Source organism: Leptopilina boulardi, unplaced genomic scaffold (assembly GCF_019393585.1).
Source record: "Leptopilina boulardi isolate dan_hultmark-lab unplaced genomic scaffold, ZJU_Lbou_2.1 LbouV2_325, whole genome shotgun sequence".
Classification (NCBI taxonomy): domain Eukaryota; kingdom Metazoa; phylum Arthropoda; class Insecta; order Hymenoptera; family Figitidae; genus Leptopilina; species Leptopilina boulardi.
Window position 1 is genome coordinate 6,011,741 of NW_026137891.1, and position 18,969 is coordinate 6,030,709.

Sequence of the window (18,969 nt, forward strand, 5' to 3'; positions counted from 1 at the left end):
ACATTTTCCTTCTAAATTAATAATGACTATTTAATATTCAAAAGAATGGCGGGAAAATTGTTCAATGGACGTGTCGAAAAGGCAAACTAATTTTCAGCCAATGAGTGTTTAGATGTTTAAAAGTCCGTTTATTGTCGTGTGTCCAGAGTGTTTCTCGATAAAAAATTTATAAAATTTATAAATCTAAGGCATATAGTTGTAATAAATAACTAATTAATTGTTCAAAATGGTAAGTATTCAATATTTTGCAGAAAAATATCATAAATTTTGAAATTGATAAATATAAACATGAAATACATAACACGTGTTGAAAGTGAGGTTATGTTTCAAGAAATTTCCATAACATATTTTTGAAAATTTATTTTTTAGGGTTTTATTTAAATATGTAATTAATTATTTCAGGGGAAAAATAAAAGAACTCGAAGAGTGGTAATGCAGAAGTTTGCACAAATGAAAAAAATGATCAATCCTAATGATCCTAGAATGTAAGTGTACATTTTATACGAATAAAATATAAGTTGACAATGTGATATATTTTTGAAAAATTGATCATTTAGTGAATAGTTAACATTGAAAATATTTAAATATAATTAAAATATATTATTTGATGCTTAAATTTTTTAAATATCATTATTACTTCTTTACTTTCTTTTTTTTACTAATGAAACCAGTTATCGACTATAAAATTGTTATTACGAATGAATTATTACACTATTATTTTTCAACTATACAAAACGCGTATACTTTGACTCACTTGTCTTCATAATTTAAAGTATACATTTTAAACTATAAATAATTCTACGATTTTTATATTTATGCTTTTATATTGAATGTAAAATACCTATAAAACTTACTGCCTAAAGGGGATGAAAAAAAAATGTTTTCACTACAAGAAATGTAGTATAATAAAATTCTTGTCATTCTTGTTTATTTTAGTCATGGAAAAATGGCATTTTTAAAAAACAAATTATTTTCCTTAAGGCTTAAAGAAATTAGTGATTTAAAAATTTTAAATCATATTTTATATTTTTTAGAAAACCTGAGAAACGTGCAACATCTAAAAACAAAAAGCCCGAAGATGCCAAAGAGAAAGTTAAAGATTTGTAAGATTAAAATTAAATTATATATTAATTATTTAAATAAATTTTGTATTAAATAGTTGATAATTTAAATTTCAGACCACAACAATCTTCAGCACTTTTCTTTGAATATAACACTCAATTGGGACCACCATATCACATTGTAATCGACACAAATTTCGTTAATTTCTCAATTAAAAATAAACTTGATATTATTCAAAGCATGGAGGAATGTTTGTATGCAAAATGTATACCATATGTAACAGATTGTGTTTTAGGCGAATTGGAAAAACTTGGACCTAAATATAAAATTGCTTTGAAAATAATAAAAGATCCTCGATTTGAAAAATTACCATGTAATCATAGAGGCACATATGCTGATGATTGTATAGTCAACAGAGTAATGCAAGTGAGTAAATACTTTAGAAACAAATTTTTTCAAAAAGATTTTAATTTAAAAGTTTAAAATTAAATTTTTTTAAATTACCAATTGAAAGTTAAATTAAAATTTTAAGCTGCACCTCTGTCTTCTGAGAAAACGTAAGAACTTGTGCAAAAATTATTGTGAGTACTTTTTTTTTAAATGAATTAGCAAGGTTCGATCTAAATAATTTTTAATGATTTCAGCAATTTTATTTAAATTTTTTTGGGTCATATGAGATTTTTATTCTTATAAAATTTCTTATTTTTTCCATTACAACATGCTTATGTATGTTTAAAAATTCTTACGTAATACTTGAATGACCCCAAACCAAAAAAATGAATTTTCAATTTAATATAATATCATTAATTAGTTAATATATTATCTATATTAATAAAATCAGACTTTTGTCTGTACATTGCTCCAAATTAATTTTTTCTTGCATAGTTTATCATTTTAAGTAGTAAAGATAACAAATATGCCATAAATAAAAATTCTGTCTGTCTGTCGTCAATATTTTGTACCGGCACAACTTTAAAACGGCTCAACCGATTGAGGTGAAACTTGGCAGTGTATTCAGTCTTAACGTAACTTAAAATCTTAGCCATATTTGATTAAAAAATATTATCATGAACGAAAGTTATGACATTTTTTCAAAAAATTTAAAAAAATCAAAAAAATGCAAATTTTTTATTTTTTGTCAGATTGATTTGAAACTATTTGTACCTAATTTTTTCACATAAATACAATCAATTTTTTTATTAAATTAAGTAAATAGTCTGAATTTAAAAGTCTAAATTAAATTTTTGAATTTCCAATTTTTTTAATAACATTGTAATATAAAAATTCGTTATGTTCAACTTTTTATAAGCAAAACAATAATGTTTTTAGTCTGTTGGGTATTAAACGCAATCTCAGATGCACACCAATGAAAAATATTAATTTAAACAAAAATATGACACTTTCAAAAAATTTAAAAAATTTAACATTTTTTATTTTTTGATAATTCTTTACTAAACGTTCTTTATTTAAAATTTTGTGACCAATTAAGTATGCTTTTAACAAGAAATTTTAAGAATTTTATCAGAATTTTAAAATTAATAATTGCAAATCTGAATATGAAATCAGATATTGTAAAAATAAAAAATCGAAAATTACTTTTTTACTCTTTGAAATTAACAATTATTATATTTAAATTATTATTATTATTATTGTTTCGACAAAATTCAAATATTGTTTTTGAAGATGCTTCAATCTGTCAAAATTATAAATCAATGAACATCATGTTATTAAGAGTGAAATTGCCTTCAATTTAAAAAATTTCATAACCATAATTTTTAAATTATCGTAATTGAAAAATGTATTGAAATTGAGCATTTCTTTTAAAAATGTAAGAATAAAAATAATAAAATAATTTTTCAAATATTTATTATAAAATTTATATTTATAATAAATTATTTTAATTTAAATATACTTATAATTATTTAAATAATTCAAATAAATTAATATTTTTATTATTATAATTAAAATTTAAAAAAATTAAAATCGTTTAAAAATTAGAAGAATAAAATTAAAATAATTTAAAATTGTATTTAATTTTATAGTATTGAAAATATAAATTATTTGAATCAATACAATTTAAATTAAAATTTTAAAAAACTTTAAAAATTATTTGAAGAATAAATTTTTAATAGAAAAATTTCTTTTCAATAAAATGAAAATAATTTAATTTTATATATGAAAGCAGTGAAAAAGTTAAATTGAATTGAATAAATAATAATTAAAAATTTATAAAACGATATTTTAATACAGGAGAACACGTATAGTTGGATGTAATTATAAATTTCAAAATTTATTAAATCTAAATATTACAACCGTCGAAGACGGGTGCGACAGCTAGTTATTTATATTAATAGTGATTTTCTACTGAAAAATTTTATAATATGCATTTGTTTTTTATTTAATAATTATTTTTCTGCTGTAGTAGAGTTTTTTTTAATTTTTTTTATCCGATTTTTTCTGTCCCTGATAATAGTTGATATAAAAATTTATAAATTAAAATAATTTTTTTCCAGCACAAATGTTACATTGTTGCCACTAATGACAAGGACTTAAAGAGGAGAATTCGCAAAATTCCAGGTGTACCAATCATGTATGTTGCTCAACATCGATATACGATCGAAAGAATGCCCGACGCATATGGCGCCCCTAAAACTTAAAGTACGTTTTTTTTTTTTTAATTAATTAATTTTCTAATGTTTAATATTTTAAGTATTTTTACTATAGCGTCTTTAGTTATAAGGATATATTTTATAGCAATATACTGCATTATAGAATTACAGTCATTAATTCTGATCCCAAATGTGTCTCCTTTTTCCAAACTTTTATCATTTTTATAGAAAAAATTTTAATAGAAAAAAAAATAAGGATCACTTTTCTCAGGAAGAAATGAAAAATATATTTTTATAGTTTGTTTAATTGAAAAATGAATATGAGTCTGAAATACGATCCTGAATTCTCAAAGTACACACATAATAATAATAATGAAATAGTTAAGTGCAGGATATTCATTTCTTAAACAGTTAAATATATTTACCGTTAGAATCATATATACTGCTAAATAACTTGCGAATATAACGTCCTTGTGTCGATGAGTTAATAATAAGGTATTGAGCGTGGGTGAAAAATTATAACTAGGGAGTAAGAAGATTCCTATCCGGTTGTTCTTTAGCCCCAGTTTAATTATAGTTCGCAATGTAGGCGAAGGAGCCTAGAAGTATGACCCATGAAAGCTTAGCATTTATTTTCTTACTTGAGGCGACATTACATTTTTTTCTTTTCTTTTTTTTTCATCGCCGAAAGTTAAACACGTTTGTTATATTCAAAAAGATTAAAAGGGCGAACTCCTAGGGGCGAATATATAAAATTCTTGTTTAATTTATGTTTCTGATATGTTGTAATTTAGTGATATCCAATAATTTTATTTACTCTTTATTTTTCAATTAATCAATTTAATTTGTTGCGAAAAATTTTTTTAATATCTTAAAATTAGCATTTCTTCCATCCTGGGGAGCAACCAAATATTGCCTCTTTTAAACCGGAGCATATATGATAACAATCTTCCCCACTTTGTATTGTAACTATATATATATTCGAAAAGAAAACATTTCACATTATTAAAATTAATTTAAGATAAATTATGCCTTAGTAAAAATCGAGATAAAAATACATTTTTTTAAATTACCTTTTGTTGCTAAAATTATTTTATTTACACTCAATAACATAACGAGTGTGATTAAATAAATTAATATTAATTTCATTGTCATTGATATTTCACAATATTTTTATTTGCAAAAATTAGTTATAATGAGAAAAATACGAAACTAAATTGAAATACTTGACCAATGTACTGAACTAACTGCAACAAAGTAACAAATGAAGGTCGAAAATAATTATATTATCAAGATAAATTATTAGACACAAAATTTTTTAACTATTTTCGATAAGAATATTTTTCGTTGTAAAAATGTGAACAAAAATAATTCTGTTTTTAAAAATTACTATATGTTAATAATAATTATAATTTAATTTACACAATTTTTTGGAAAGAATTGAAATAATTTAAAATGGGAACTACATGATTTAAGAAATGAATATGCTGCATTTAATGAAAATATAAATTATTTTATTATATTGTTTTAATATCGTTTAAATTATTTGTAACTATTTTTCTTAATTTTGAATATTATACATTTTTTACTAATTTATTTTATTTATTATATATTATTTATTTATTAATATTTTTTATTGCGGATTTTTTTTTATTATTTTAATTTAGTAGATTTTTTCATTATTTATTTATATATTTTTTAATATTGATAAAATAATATTTAAACTTTTTAAAAATTTTAATTTTTAAATTAAATTTTTTAGTCGCAAATTGAATTTAAATAAAAAAATTCCAATTATATCTAGAGAACCAAGTCCTTTTAACACTTTTTAAAAGAAAAATATATATTAAACAGTGTTAGACTTAAATAGTTCTTTGAAACATTTATTTAAATTTGAACGTTTGTTTGAGAAAAGAAAACGAAAAGTATTGCAACTAATTTGAGCTTTAGTGGCAAGAAAAAAAAATATAGCAGCACTGAAAGAAATTTGGTTAACATAGACTTTGCTGAGCTGACCATGGATATATAGTTTGTGAAAGAAATAAAGAATATATATGCTAACCCTACTCTCCTAAGAAAAAGATATATGTAACAGATGTAGACAACGATTCTCAGAATCCTCATTTTGGTTGCAGAATTTTATACTGTTCGACACAGTTTAATTCACTGACCTTTCCATTTTTTTTACAAGTTTCAACAAGTCTATATTAATTTTTAAATCATATTTAATATTTTCTCGTGTAAAAAAATTAAATTCATATAAAATACTTCAAAAAATTATTTTTTCAATTTTACTTCATGAGAAAAATATTCTTAAGCTGCTTTTTATTTTAAGAATATTTTTCTCGATTTTCATTAAGAAGCGCTTAGAAAAAGAAAATATTCTTTTTTTTTAAAAGAATAGAATGCATATGTAATTTTAATTTTAAATCGCAGTATTTTGAAATGTATAAAATAATTTCCATTGTATAGTATTCATATTCTTAAATTTAGAATAAAATATTTTCATATGGCGAAAAATTTGAAATACATTATTTGAAAAAAAAATATATTTCTCGTTATGAATAGTTAATGCATTTAAATGAAAATGTTATTGTCAATTGAAACGTCCATTTTGACATGGCATCAATGGATGTTTAATTGTGGCTTAGAAACTTGAATTTCACAATTGCTAAAGGTATACCTATATAAATGAATTTTTTTTTTTTTTTCATTCCATTGTCAGAATAAATGTCAGTCTTGGCAGAGTTTGATTCTTATGTGCTCTTTCTAATATCGCGCGAATAAATGGCATACGCATGCATATACGATACTATATATACAGTGGAACGATGGATATTAATCATGTGAGGGTGCGAGCAAGCAATAGTAATTCTTCCTTTACATTAAAACATGCAGGATGTTGAACTCTGGTTGTGCGCTTTATTCTTCTTATGACAGGGTTTATGAAAACGATCTTTTACCAATGCGCTTATGGACAATATAAATTTTCTGTCATCACGCAGCAACACTAGTAAGTTAATATATAAAAAGAAATTTTACGACATTTATTTTGATGTGATCCTCAATTTCAAATGAGATATTGAGATGATTTTCAATTTGATTGATAAGTCGGATTTAAATGATTTAGACTTTTCATTTTGATTTCAATTATTTGCAATTATTTTTCTTGTTTCTAAATATTATACATTTTTTATTATTTATTATTATTTATTATTACTGTTTTTTATTATTATGGATTTGTTATTTATTTATTATTGTTTTTTATTATTTTTTACAGGGTTGCCACAGGTCAGAGAAATCAGGAAAATGTCAGGGAACTTTATGAAAAGTACTGGGAAAATATCAAATTTCTAAAAATGCTACTAAAATTATAATTTTTGAAATTTTCAATTCAAATTATTGTCTTTTCTTTAAATTTGAATTAGTGAAAAGTGAGCTACTAATTCACATTATTAACAATTTTTACTAATTTTTAGTCAAATTTTTAGTGATTTAAAATTAGTAAAAATTCTTACAAATTTAAATTAGTAGCTCACTTTTTACTAATTCAGATTTAGAGAGTTAATTTTTTTATAATTGAAAAACTCTTGAAATATTTTCATTAGAGTGAGGGAAAAAATTTAAAATCGGATTGGAAATCAGGAGAAAAAAAATATTTTTGTGGCAACCCTGATTTATTATTGTCTTTTTACTATTATGGATTTATTTTTTTTTTTATTACAGATTTGTTATTATTTATTTATTATTGTTTTTTTATTAATTTTTTTTTAATAATTTGAATTCTCTTCATATAAGGACAATTTGAAAATATAAAATTATATACTTTGGTAGTCAGTAAATGAAGAAATATTCATAACCATTAGGTAATCTATTAATTATGCTTTTATTGCTTTCTTGGTGCTTTTAATATAAACGCTTAGAAAGTGTAGTTGTAACTCATGAGATAAGGATAACTAAATCGTTAGGTCAGTCTTGGAAATTATTATTATCAAAACTGGCTTTTCACTTTAAAATCAAGGATCACTTTATTTTCACTCATTAATGTCAAATTTATATATATATATATAAGGGAAGTGAAGATTTTACCATATATAAACTGACACATTTTCTTGCAAATTTCTCCATATAAGAATTATCTGCATTGATAATTAGAAAATAGAAAAAAAAAATTAGAAAAAAATAGAACTTCGAAAATAGAACTCACAGTTTTATTTTAACAATGATTGATAAATATTTCGATTATTATTATTTTTCAGATATTTTAATTTTGTTGCATATTTATTAATATGATCAAACTGAAAAAAAATTATTTTTTTCAATATTTATTTGCTATAATATAATTAATTCATTTTTGAGTTCTTCAATGTTCATTAATTTATCATATATTAATAGAAACAATAACTAAAAAAACAGAATGGATTTAAATTGTTTATTAAAAACAAATTATTATCATTATTATTGTTATTATTTCAAATATGGATAGAATTATTATTATTATTATAAAAAGGAAAAAAATTGTTGATACAAAAAGAATTTGAATTCTAATGATGAAATCATCTGTCTTTCGATGATAAACCGGACTAAAGTAAAGAGCAAGATTTGATCGCGGTAATAGCCTAAGCTTAGATGGATGCAGCGCCAGGCCTGGACCAGAGTCCTGTGCTTAGGCTCCTTCCTCCTCCTTTTTCTTTTTCCTTCTCTTGGTCCCTCTTTTCTACTCTATCTCTCTCTCCTTTTTTTCTCTCTCTCTCCCTCCCTCTCTTTCTCTCATTCTCAGGCCCAGGACTCCACCGCGGCCATCTTGAATTCCGCATTGCTCGTTCCTTGAGGGCAAAAGGGGAGACGAGGGGAGACAGGTTGTGGCGCGAGAGAGTGAGAAAGGAGAGCCCCTTGGGCCCGATGGATTGGAGAGGGACGGCGTCAGCTTGGAAGAATGTTCTCTCTGGCAACTTACCTGGTGCTCGGGTCCCCGACAGTTAGTTGAGTCGGATCATTCCTCAGGAAAGGTTATTTTATGTTGAGGCGCATCTCTCTCTCTCTCTATTTTTTAAAAACAAGTTCTTCTCTCTCCACGTTTTTCACGTGTCTTTCGCGTTCAAGAGAGAGAAACAAAAAAAAAAGTTGCCCAACTATTATTAACCGTGCGTAAATTTGACTCACGTGACAATAAGTTTTTTTTATACCTTTCCTGAAAAAATAAAAATCGGTTTATATTCTCTTATATGGACCATTACCTGTGCCTTATATTTCAGTATTGGATAAAAAAAGTGCCACAAATACATATATACAAGTGTTAAAGATTATTTTTCTCTTTTTTTGTTACAGTTTGTTTTTTGTTTGTAACTTGGAAAAGAAGTGTGTTTGTGTTCTTCGCGAAGTGTGTTTCAAAGTGGAATAGAAGTGGTACCCCCAAGGACTAGTAACATCGCAAGGTGGCGAAGGGACATTGATCCTGACGTGCATCATCGACGAATGTGATTGGATACAAAATACAATGACATACGGTATGAAATTGTGATATAAAAAAAATATTTTTTAAACCCGGGCACCGAATTATTTCGATTCTTTTACATTTTTTTCGTGGGTAAGAATATAAAAAGCAGGAAAGAAGTGATACCAGGGAAAATTGTTATCTTTCGTTACAGTGGGCGAATCATGTGTGAGAACAATAGCCCTACTGTTTGAGAAGTTCGAAAAGAGACTTGAACAACATCTTGAGCGAAGGATTGAAGACGCTTCTCGCGAGGCGCGGCTCTCGGTCAGTGCCCCCACTCTCTCAATATCTCTCTGTACCCCGAGAATTCTCGTGCCGTGTTTACTTGAATTTTAAGAGCGATAAAGAGTCTGGTCTCTTGCCGATTATCGCGAATTCGATCTGGTCATTGAGGAGAGAAAAATTTTCAAGATGCTTCAGAAAACATGTTCGCGTTAAATTTAATACAAGAAAATTTTCAATGATCAACATTTTGAGGATGATGAGGAGTCAATCAAAAATGAGAAATAATAGGTAGCGATTGGGAATTGTAGAAAAAAAAGGGGGGATAAAGATGCCCTTTAAATTTGCATTTTTGGCCCTGGTCCTGGGCCTACTCTCGACGGACCAAAATGGCGGACGGGCTGAGAATAACCTACCTCAAAAGGTTGCGAGATTGGTACCACGAAGGTCGCCAATGTTGCCCCAGGATGGTGCTAATATGGGTTTGGTTATGCAGAGTAGAGCAGTGGATACGAGGGTTCAATTGGAAGTAAAAGAAGGAGAACCAAAAGGTATGTTGGTGGGTACGATACCAGTGAAACCCGGTTTCACGTACCGTTTTAATGAACCACCACAAGAGTTCACCTTGGATCCAGTAACGGGCAAAATTAAAACAGCGATTGTATTGGATCGAGAATCACTGGGTAGCGATAGATTTGACCTCGTTGTTCTCTCGAGTCAACCGACATACCCCATAGAAGTAAGGATCCTGGTACTTGACATCAATGACAACAATCCTGAATTTCCTGAATCGAGTATCGCTGTAAGTTTCTCAGAATCTGCAGCTGCTGGAACAAAGCTTTTATTGGATGCTGCCACGGACAAAGATACCCCTGAGAATGGTGTCGTTGATGATTATTTTATCGTCGACGGTAATACAGACGGGAAGTTTCGGCTTTCTGTCACTGGAAATCCAACTGGTGAAACGACATATCTTCATTTGGAAACCACGGGAAAATTAGATAGAGAGCAGGTCGAATTTTATTCTTTGAATGTTTGTGCTCGGGATAGAGGACGTCCGCCGCGATTGGGTTACCTTTTAGTGAACGTGACAGTATTGGACGTCAATGACAATCCACCGGTATTTCAACAAAGCGATTATGTTGTCGCATTGAATGAAAGTGCTCCGGTTGGAACCAAGGTGCTCACTGTACACGCCACCGACAAAGATTCCGACGATAATTCGAAACTGACGTACTATCTTCCAGATATGGAGAGGCAATTTACGATAGACCCTGAAACAGGTACAATTACAACAGCCGAAGCCTTGAATTGTCCTCAGCAAAGTTGTACAATTGCTCGACCTGGTAGTGCTTGTCCTAAAAGTTGTGTTATAACGGTTTTCGCCCGCGATCATGGTTCACCGAGGCAAGACGGACGAACTTACGTCACTGTGAACCTATTAGATGCAAACGATCACGATCCCGAGATAAAATTCAGTTATTTTCCCGCGATCGCGGGTATTGCAACTGTCGATGAAAATGCTATTAAAGATTCAATAGTGGCTGCCGTTGCAGTAATTGACAATGACGAGGGACTCAATGGAGAAACAATTGTTGACATTCGAGCAGGAAATGAATTAGGCCACTTTCGTCTCGGTCATAATGCGCAAAATTTTCATATTGTACGTGTTAATGGCCGATTGGATAGGGAGGAAATTCCAAAATATAACTTGACTATTGTTGCTACTGATAAAGGTACACCACCGCGATCGGCAACGGCTTATCTCGTGATCCACGTTAACGACGTCAACGATCACGAACCGGTATTTCAACAAAGTGAATATTCAGCAGTGTTATCAGAACTATCTCCCATTGGCAGTTTTGTGGCAAGTATTTCCGCAACCGATGCCGATTCCGGGCTCAATGCAAGAATCTATTACGACTTCGACTCAGGTAACGAACAAGGCTGGTTTGCCATTGATCAAGATACTGGTTTGGTCACTACGATCGCGACTTTAGATAGAGAAATACAAGGTAGTGTTGAATTACGCGTTTCCGCTCGAGATGGTGGTCCAAATCCCAAATATGTTTCAACGCATTTACGAGTTACGATTTTAGACGAGAATGACGAAGCACCAAAATTCTCGCAAAGTATCGTCGAAGTACATCTTTCGGAAAATATACCATCGCACAGTTTAGTCGCTACTTTATCGGCAGTCGATAACGATCAAGGAACTAATGGAAGTGTAGCTTATAGTCTTCATCCAAGCATATTGATAGAACATCCAAAGACATTTGCCTTGGACGCATTAACAGGCCAGTTGACAACAAAAACCAATTTAGATCGTGAAATAACGTCGAATTATAAAATTTTAGTTATTGCAAAAGATCAGGGTAATCCACCGCAATCATCGACAGCAACGGTGCTTTTAACTTTAGATGACGTCAATGACAATGCACCCGTTTTCTATCCGCGAACTTATCTGATGCCAGTGCCAGAAGATGCTTTACCAGGAACTTCTATTGGAAAAGTAATGGCAACCGATGCAGATACAAGAGAAAATGCACAAATAAAATACACATTAGAATCCGGTGGTGAGGGACTTTTTGTTATTGATGAAAGAACAGGTGAAATTATTTTACAAGGATCATTGAGAGCTGCTCACAAAATTCTCTACGAATTAACGATATCGGCAAGTGATTCTGGAGATAAAACCGCAGCCAAAAATGCGGTTGTCGAGATCCTAAGGGAAGAAGATCTCGAGCATTTGGAATTTGATACTTACAACGGCTATGAGTTTCGTATAACCGAGGACAGAGGTGAATGCAATGAATTATCGTCGAATTTCGGCAGAGAAGTGGGAAATATTCAAATAGCACAGTACAGTAATTCGAAAGTATCTTATTCTATAATATTTGGTGATTCGAAGGGAAATTTTAAAATTGATGAAAATTCAGGTGTAATTACAACAGCTGGTTGTCTCGATCGTGAACAAGTGGCTTATTACAGTTTGCAGGTTGCTGCTCGAGCAGGATTAGCACATGGTATAACAGCTGTTAATATAACTGTTCTTGATATCAATGATAATTCTCCGAAATTTCCCAAAGGCGATAGAGATGAAGTTTTTCTTAAAGAAAATGCGGCAGTCGGACAAGAAATATGTTTAGCAAGGGCGAAGGATCGTGATGCAGGAGCAAATGCGCGTGTCACATATTCCTTGACATACAATCCTGGAGACCAATTTCGAGTTGCTGAAAATACTGGAATAATTTATTTGGACAGACCTGTGAGGTCTCCTCCGGGTACGGTATTACAGTTAGAAGTAACAGCAATGGATTCTGGAAATCCACCCCTTTCTGCCCAGCAGCAGGTGCGAGTTACTATCGAGGATGTTAATGATCATACACCGGTTTTCAAGTTGACGAGTTACGAAACTTCTTTACCCGAATCTACACCAGTGAACGAACGATTTTTTGCACTTGTTGCATCGGATGTTGATCTTGGTTCAAATGGAAGAGTTTTGTATCGTGTGACTGATGGTAATACAGAGGGACGCTTTGGAATATTTCCCGATGGTCAACTTTATGTAAAAAATGCCCTAGATAGAGAGGAGCAGGATTATTATGCTCTTGAAGTAACGGCCAGTGATCAAGGTAATCCAAGTAGAAGTTCAATTGTTCCGGTTGTTGTGCATATTATCGATGAGAACGACAATGCTCCACAATTTATAAATTCTAATTTCACGTTTCAACTACGGGAAAATGAACCACCTGATACGTTTGTTGGTAAATTACAGGCAACAGATCGTGACGTTGGACGAAATGCAGATTTAACATTTTCTCTTCCAGCAACTCAACAGGATTTTACTGTTGATCCAAGAAATGGTTTCATTAAATCTTTGCATGTTTTTGATCGTGAGCAATTGGTTGCCAATACTGGTGGTAGTTACATCACCCTCGAGGCTACTGTTACCGACAATGGACTAAATCGTCTAAGAGACAGGGTTAAGGTCACCGTATACATTACCGACGTTAATGACAATACACCCAAGTTTCTGAGGTTGCCCTACCGGGTTCAAGTGAGTGAAGGTGCGGCCATAGGAATGCAACTATTACGAGTCTACACATCGGATGCGGATGAGAGTTTAAACGGTGATGTATTTTACTCATTGGAGGACGGTAATCAACAGGGTCGTTTTATGATCGACGAAGCGACAGGACAAATTTCTTTAGCCAAGTCCCTTGATCGAGAGACCCTGGACGTGTATCATCTTACAGTAGTGGCTCACGATGCAAGTATGGAAAAGAGACTTTCCTCGAGTGCTTTAGTGCAGGTCGAAGTTCTCGACGAAAATGACAATACACCAATCTTTGTGGACAATAAATCAGAGATATCGGTACCAGAGACAACGCCTATTAATACTGAGTTTTTAAGATTTAAAGCGACTGATAGTGATTTAGGGCCAAATAGTGAATTAACATTTGCCATAACTGCGGGTAATAGAAAGGATACTTTTCAAATTGATCCCATGACAGGCGCACTTTATTTGAGAAAGCCATTGGATTATGAAGATCTGGTGAGTTATACTTTGAATATTACATGCAGTGATGCTGGACATCCGAGATTAAGTAGTGTAACGACGTTGCGGGTAAATGTTATCGATACAAACGACAATCCACCGGCTTTTCCAAATACTGCAATCGTACGTCAGATACATGAGGGAGTTGCCGTTCACGGTCCAATACATACAGTAACAGCTGAGGATCCCGATTCTGGAGAAAACGGTATCGTTAGTTACGCAATTGCCTATCAAGAACCCGAGGATCAAAAACGTCGTTTTGGTATTAATCCCTCGACAGGTGTTATTCATACACTCTTGCCAATTGATAGAGAAGAAATTGATACATTTAAATTGACAGTTGTTGCAACTGATAGAGCACAACCACCATCGGCGAGATTGTCTGCGGAAAAATTGGTGATTGTAATTGTTCTCGATGTTAATGATAATGCACCGATATTTGTCAGTATGTCAGCTGCATTGTTGCCTTTGAAAGGTGGTTTAAATTATAAACCAGGGAAAGAAATTCCTGTTGCACATTTACATGCCAAGGATTTGGATTCAAGTACAAATGGATTGGTCACTTATGAGTTACTTAGATCGGGAGTGAATTATTCCGATATGTTTAGAATTCATCGAAGTTCGGGTTTATTGACAATGAAATTGCCAAATTCTTTGAAGAATTTCGAACGAGTTTCGAGGTATCAGGTTGGTGTGCGCGCGACTGATGAATCAGTTCAAGCTGAAAGAAGATCTTCTGAAACGTACATAACTTTGATTGTACCGGGTGAGAATGATGACCCACCAGTTTGGGAGCATAACAGTCAAATGGAGGGTAGTGTTTATGAAAATGAAGCGGCGGGTGCGAGTATTTTACGTGTGAGTGCGCGAACCAGAAGATCGAATGTCGAATTAGAGTATTACGTGACGAATGTGACTGCCGGCAGTGGTGGACCTCAGGTAGAAAGATTGTTCGACGTGGATACAAAAACAGGTGTTCTATCAACAGCAGCGGTTCTTGACAGAGAGGCTGGAGTCCAATGGTACGAGGTCGAAGTTTACGCTATCGTGATTGGAGGCAGCAGACCCAACATCGCTTCAACCAAGGTGAGTTTTTAAATTTTTTATGTTACATTAAAAAAGCAGTCCTAAATCAATTTAAAAATCCGTTTCTGTCAGGGAAAAATTGTATATATGAAATATATTCATGTTTTCGTCTTCAGTATTGTTCATAGATCAATATGAATATTAAATCTGCACGAATTTAGGTTAACTTAGTGCACGAAATCTCGTTTCGTTATAAAGTTACGCAATCATTTTTCGTGTGAAATATCCGTTTTCTTGAGAAATTTCAAGAAAAAAGTCTTGTAATCTTTTGATTCAATCTTCTTGATATGATGTATTTAAACTCTTTTTCAAGTTTTTTTTTCTTTTAGTGAAACTATATCAGTTATTTTTTTCAAGTTTTTCTTGTCCGTCATGTATAGGAAAGATTTTTTTAATTTTTATAGTTTTAAAAACGTGTCAGTTATAATAGGGGAGGATGTTTTAAAAATAATTAGTGTCTTTTTTTTACAATCATCATCCTAACAAAAATATATCATTCCCTTCATCGTTTCTTTTTATTCGTATATAGATGGAACTTTGCTCACTTTGTTCTGCATCATAAATTTTGATGGAGGAAGTGTATATTTCTCTCATCGTAATAAATGTAATGAGTGTGTCGAGAATGAAGACATCTTTTTCCGCATTTTTACATTATAAAACTAATTTTTTTCTCAATGTTTGTAAAAATCTACTTATTGATTAATCTTTATTTAAATGTGAAATGATTATATTTGAGGAATTCTTATTTTTCAAGTTAACAACCGTAAAATACATTGAGTAGTGGGTCCATTTATATATATATTTCAAGAGTCGGAATAAAGAAGTTTGCATCTCGCCTTGGGGCTGTCCTCGCCATTGGGTCCAACGACATGTCCGTTAGTGGGAAACAAGCGTGTTGCATAACAATAATCAGATGTAATTAAAGGCAATGACAGAAAGTAATGATCCTCGGAGAATTCACGAGAGGGAAGAATAAGGGGGCGTGTAGGCAAGCAAAGCGAGATAACGTGTGGAAGGGGATCACAGATATGGAGGAGACATCGTGAAGTAGAGAGAGAGAGAGAGTGTATGGGAGGAGAGAAATAAACGACAAGACGAACCGCGTGCCAGGAAGTCAACGTGGATTCGAGTAGGCCCCAGCTCGCTCTCGGAGGTTCAGAACTCGAGAAAAACTTGATCTCAAACGAACACAAAGATACATATACAGACATTGAAACTTTCGTAGGTATAAGTTAATTCTTTCTCTATACCAACTCCTCCATCTCCAATGATTCGTACTTCTTCTCTCTTTCTTTCCTATATCCACTCATTTCTTCTTTAATCCTTCTTTCTTTGTCCTCTTTCCTTTCAAATTTTTCGCTTCGCTCTCGATAACTCCCACTTTTCTTGATTCTCTCTTTCTCCCTTGCTCCCGCATTGAATACACTCCCTGTGGGATCTGTGACTCCTCGGGAATCAACGGGTGTTTTTGCCCCGGTTGTGAGTTCTCTCTCTCTCTCCATCTCTCTCGTCGTCGGTTTTGCAACTTTGACTTCGTATATCGCCGAATCCTTTTCTTCGTGAGTGGGTTTTTTGTTATGCATTCGCAACAGCGGGACAGACAGTAAAATATTCGAGGGATGATTTCTTTCAAGTCTTTTAAAGCTTTAAAAATTGTCTTTGGCCGACGACCGGTCGTGCTTCTTCTCCCTTTGCCATCTCGGGATTCTTTTAATATCGCGAAAAACTACGAAAAACTTCCATACGAGAGTTATGGTTAATCTCATCTTCTAAATCTTGGTCTCGAATCTTTGCGAAGCGGGGGAAAAAAAATCGCAAAACATATCCGTTGCGTTAATAATTCCATAGTAATTTGGTCCCTTGGTGATCGAAAATTTTGAATTATGGATGGGATTAAAAAAGTTAATTTTATTCTAAATTAATGTCGATATAAACTTTTGTCATTTAAAGGCGCATGATTGTCCCATATAGAAACTATTCAATTTAATTATTATATTTAATAAAATTCTTTAAAATGAAAAATTAATTATTTTTTATGTGATAATCATGAGCCCCATCAAGAGAGTAATGACAAAAGTGGAATTTTGAGAAGAATGACTAAATAATAGAGGTTGTCTATATAAAAAAAGTTTTTGTCAGTGATTCTTTGGAAAAATGTTCGGTTATTCGAAAGCTGTCACAATTATATTAATACATCTTGTTTTGAAAATAATAGAACTGTATATTTATCTTTGAACAAGCATTATTACAATTTAAAAATCGAAAAACGGGAATTATGAATACGACGAGCAATTAATTTAATTACGAATACATTGACCCTGATTCAAAAAAATGTTGCCTTCTTGTGAAACGCATCAGTGATCATAGTCAAATCTATATGGGTTGCTCTTCTTTTTTCTCATCTTCGCCCCCTCGTCAGAAACGTCGCTCCAATCGTGATAATGATCATCATCATCATCATGCTCATTTTTCAACGTCTTCTTCGGGACTCGTGGCAAGAAAGAGAGAGAGAGAGAGAGAGAAGGAGAAATCAAACTGGTGGGGAAAGAGGAGTGAATACTGGTAACACCGGACGCGATTGAGTTCGAGCGATAGGTTGGACTGAACAAATACTCAAACGGTTGCAGTCAAACATGGATCGTTTAAATAAAAAACAATCTGATTTTACGTCCCAACTTTGCGTATATATTTACTTTTGAATAAACTTCTTTTCGAGCTGCTAATTTCTAAAACTAATTTTTTTTAAACAGATTTTGATTTATTATATATTCGGTATCTCTAAATTTGAATCAGCGAAATCTCGCTGTAAATATACCACTGATTCCAATCAGTTTATATGAATTAGTGGAATTCCACTGATTTTTCAGCGAATGATACCAGTGGAATTACTAATTCAAATTAAGAGAGTAGAAAATAATATCTGTATATATATAAAAGAATAATTGTTTCAGACAGGATTAAAGAGAATTTTTTTTTGTGACTGAAATAAGTAGAAGGAGGAGCGGTTGGACAGTTTGTATTTCTTAACGTATGGGATCACATGACTGATCAGAGTCAGGGTGATTCTTGGGCAAAAAACTAAGCGCATCTCACGGGTGAATAAGAAGGGCTTAAGAGCTGCTGCGTCCTCTCTCGCGCGCGAGCGGTATGTCCTAACGACGCATGAGCGATGCGACCCAAGATGAGATGGCATTTTCAGGCGAAAGCCGAACACAATTGTCGTTTCGGATATCCCCACTCGCAGCAAAAGGGACGTGAAATAATTCACCAAAAAGGGGTAGGAGGAGCACTTTTTAGCTGATATCGCAAAGCTCGAAATCTTAAATAATGGCTGTCTCCTCCCAGAGAAACAGTGTCCTAACTTTTAAGTAATCATGAAATGAAAAACTTTTTTTATTGTCATTAAGAAAAAGAAATTTTTGTAAGGATTGATGATTCTTAGGAGATATTATTAGATGAATATTTAATAGGCAAAAAAAGTGTAGTATTGATTAAAATCTGACAATGTTTGAAAAAGAAGTTCGGTATAATATTGAAATGATGATTTGGCCCCCGCAAGAAGGTAAACATGAAAGGACCCACCCTCACGATTAACGAGGTCCTTTTTCATATTTTCGTATGTGTGTGTGTGTGTGAGGCTAAAAGTGTCTCCTCTTCTCGTAGAATGTCCTCGCAGCGGGAATACACGAACCACTCTCTCAAGTCTCATTGAATTCAGGAACCGCACACAAAACGAATGGAATTCCTGGACGGCATACCGTTTCTCCGTTGCTTGATTGCTCGAGGGATATCTTCGAGATCCTTTTTCAGGTCTTTTTTCCCCTTGAGAGAGAGGGAGCAGCTTTGCCCACACTGCGCCCACCTTGGCACGGTTTCAAAAACCTTCCCCTCCGTCTTCCACCTCCCTTTCAATCCTTCTGTATATATATACC

At 32.0% G+C, this 18,969-nt stretch overlaps 3 protein-coding genes across 6 annotated transcripts in view; all 3 read left to right on the forward strand.

The window, feature by feature from the left end:
* The window catches only part of LOC127284636 (uncharacterized), a 188,819-nt gene that overhangs the window by 32,901 nt on the left and 136,949 nt on the right, over nucleotides 1-18,969 (forward strand). The gene's annotated exons all lie outside the window — the stretch shown is intronic.
* LOC127284645 (rRNA-processing protein FCF1 homolog) lies at nucleotides 86-3,836 on the forward strand. Its single transcript, XM_051310191.1, has 5 exons — nucleotides 86-229; nucleotides 403-485; nucleotides 1,035-1,103; nucleotides 1,179-1,488; nucleotides 3,576-3,836. Exons 1-5 carry the CDS (start codon nucleotides 227-229, stop codon nucleotides 3,717-3,719), a joined length of 609 nt encoding a protein of 202 aa, XP_051166148.1. The 5' UTR covers nucleotides 86-226; the 3' UTR covers nucleotides 3,720-3,836.
* LOC127284632 (cadherin-related tumor suppressor) overlaps nucleotides 8,429-18,969 on the forward strand; it is a 100,699-nt gene continuing 90,158 nt past the window's right edge. The window contains exon 1 of one of the 2 annotated variants that reach the window (XM_051310173.1): nucleotides 8,429-15,037. In XM_051310173.1, coding sequence (XP_051166130.1) covers nucleotides 9,722-15,037 — 5,316 coding nt within the window. In that variant the 5' untranslated portion in view covers nucleotides 8,429-9,721. The remainder of the gene's footprint in view (nucleotides 15,038-18,969) is intronic. The other variant, XM_051310172.1, reaches the window with a different exon arrangement.

Bases quoted from the DNA above. Each gene is read 5' to 3' on its own strand.
- LOC127284645 (XM_051310191.1), top strand. The intron at 486-1,034 runs GTAAGTGTACAT...TATATTTTTTAG, and splicing joins AATCCTAATGATCCTAGAAT to AAAACCTGAGAAACGTGCAA. The intron at 1,104-1,178 runs GTAAGATTAAAA...TTTAAATTTCAG, and splicing joins AAAGAGAAAGTTAAAGATTT to ACCACAACAATCTTCAGCAC.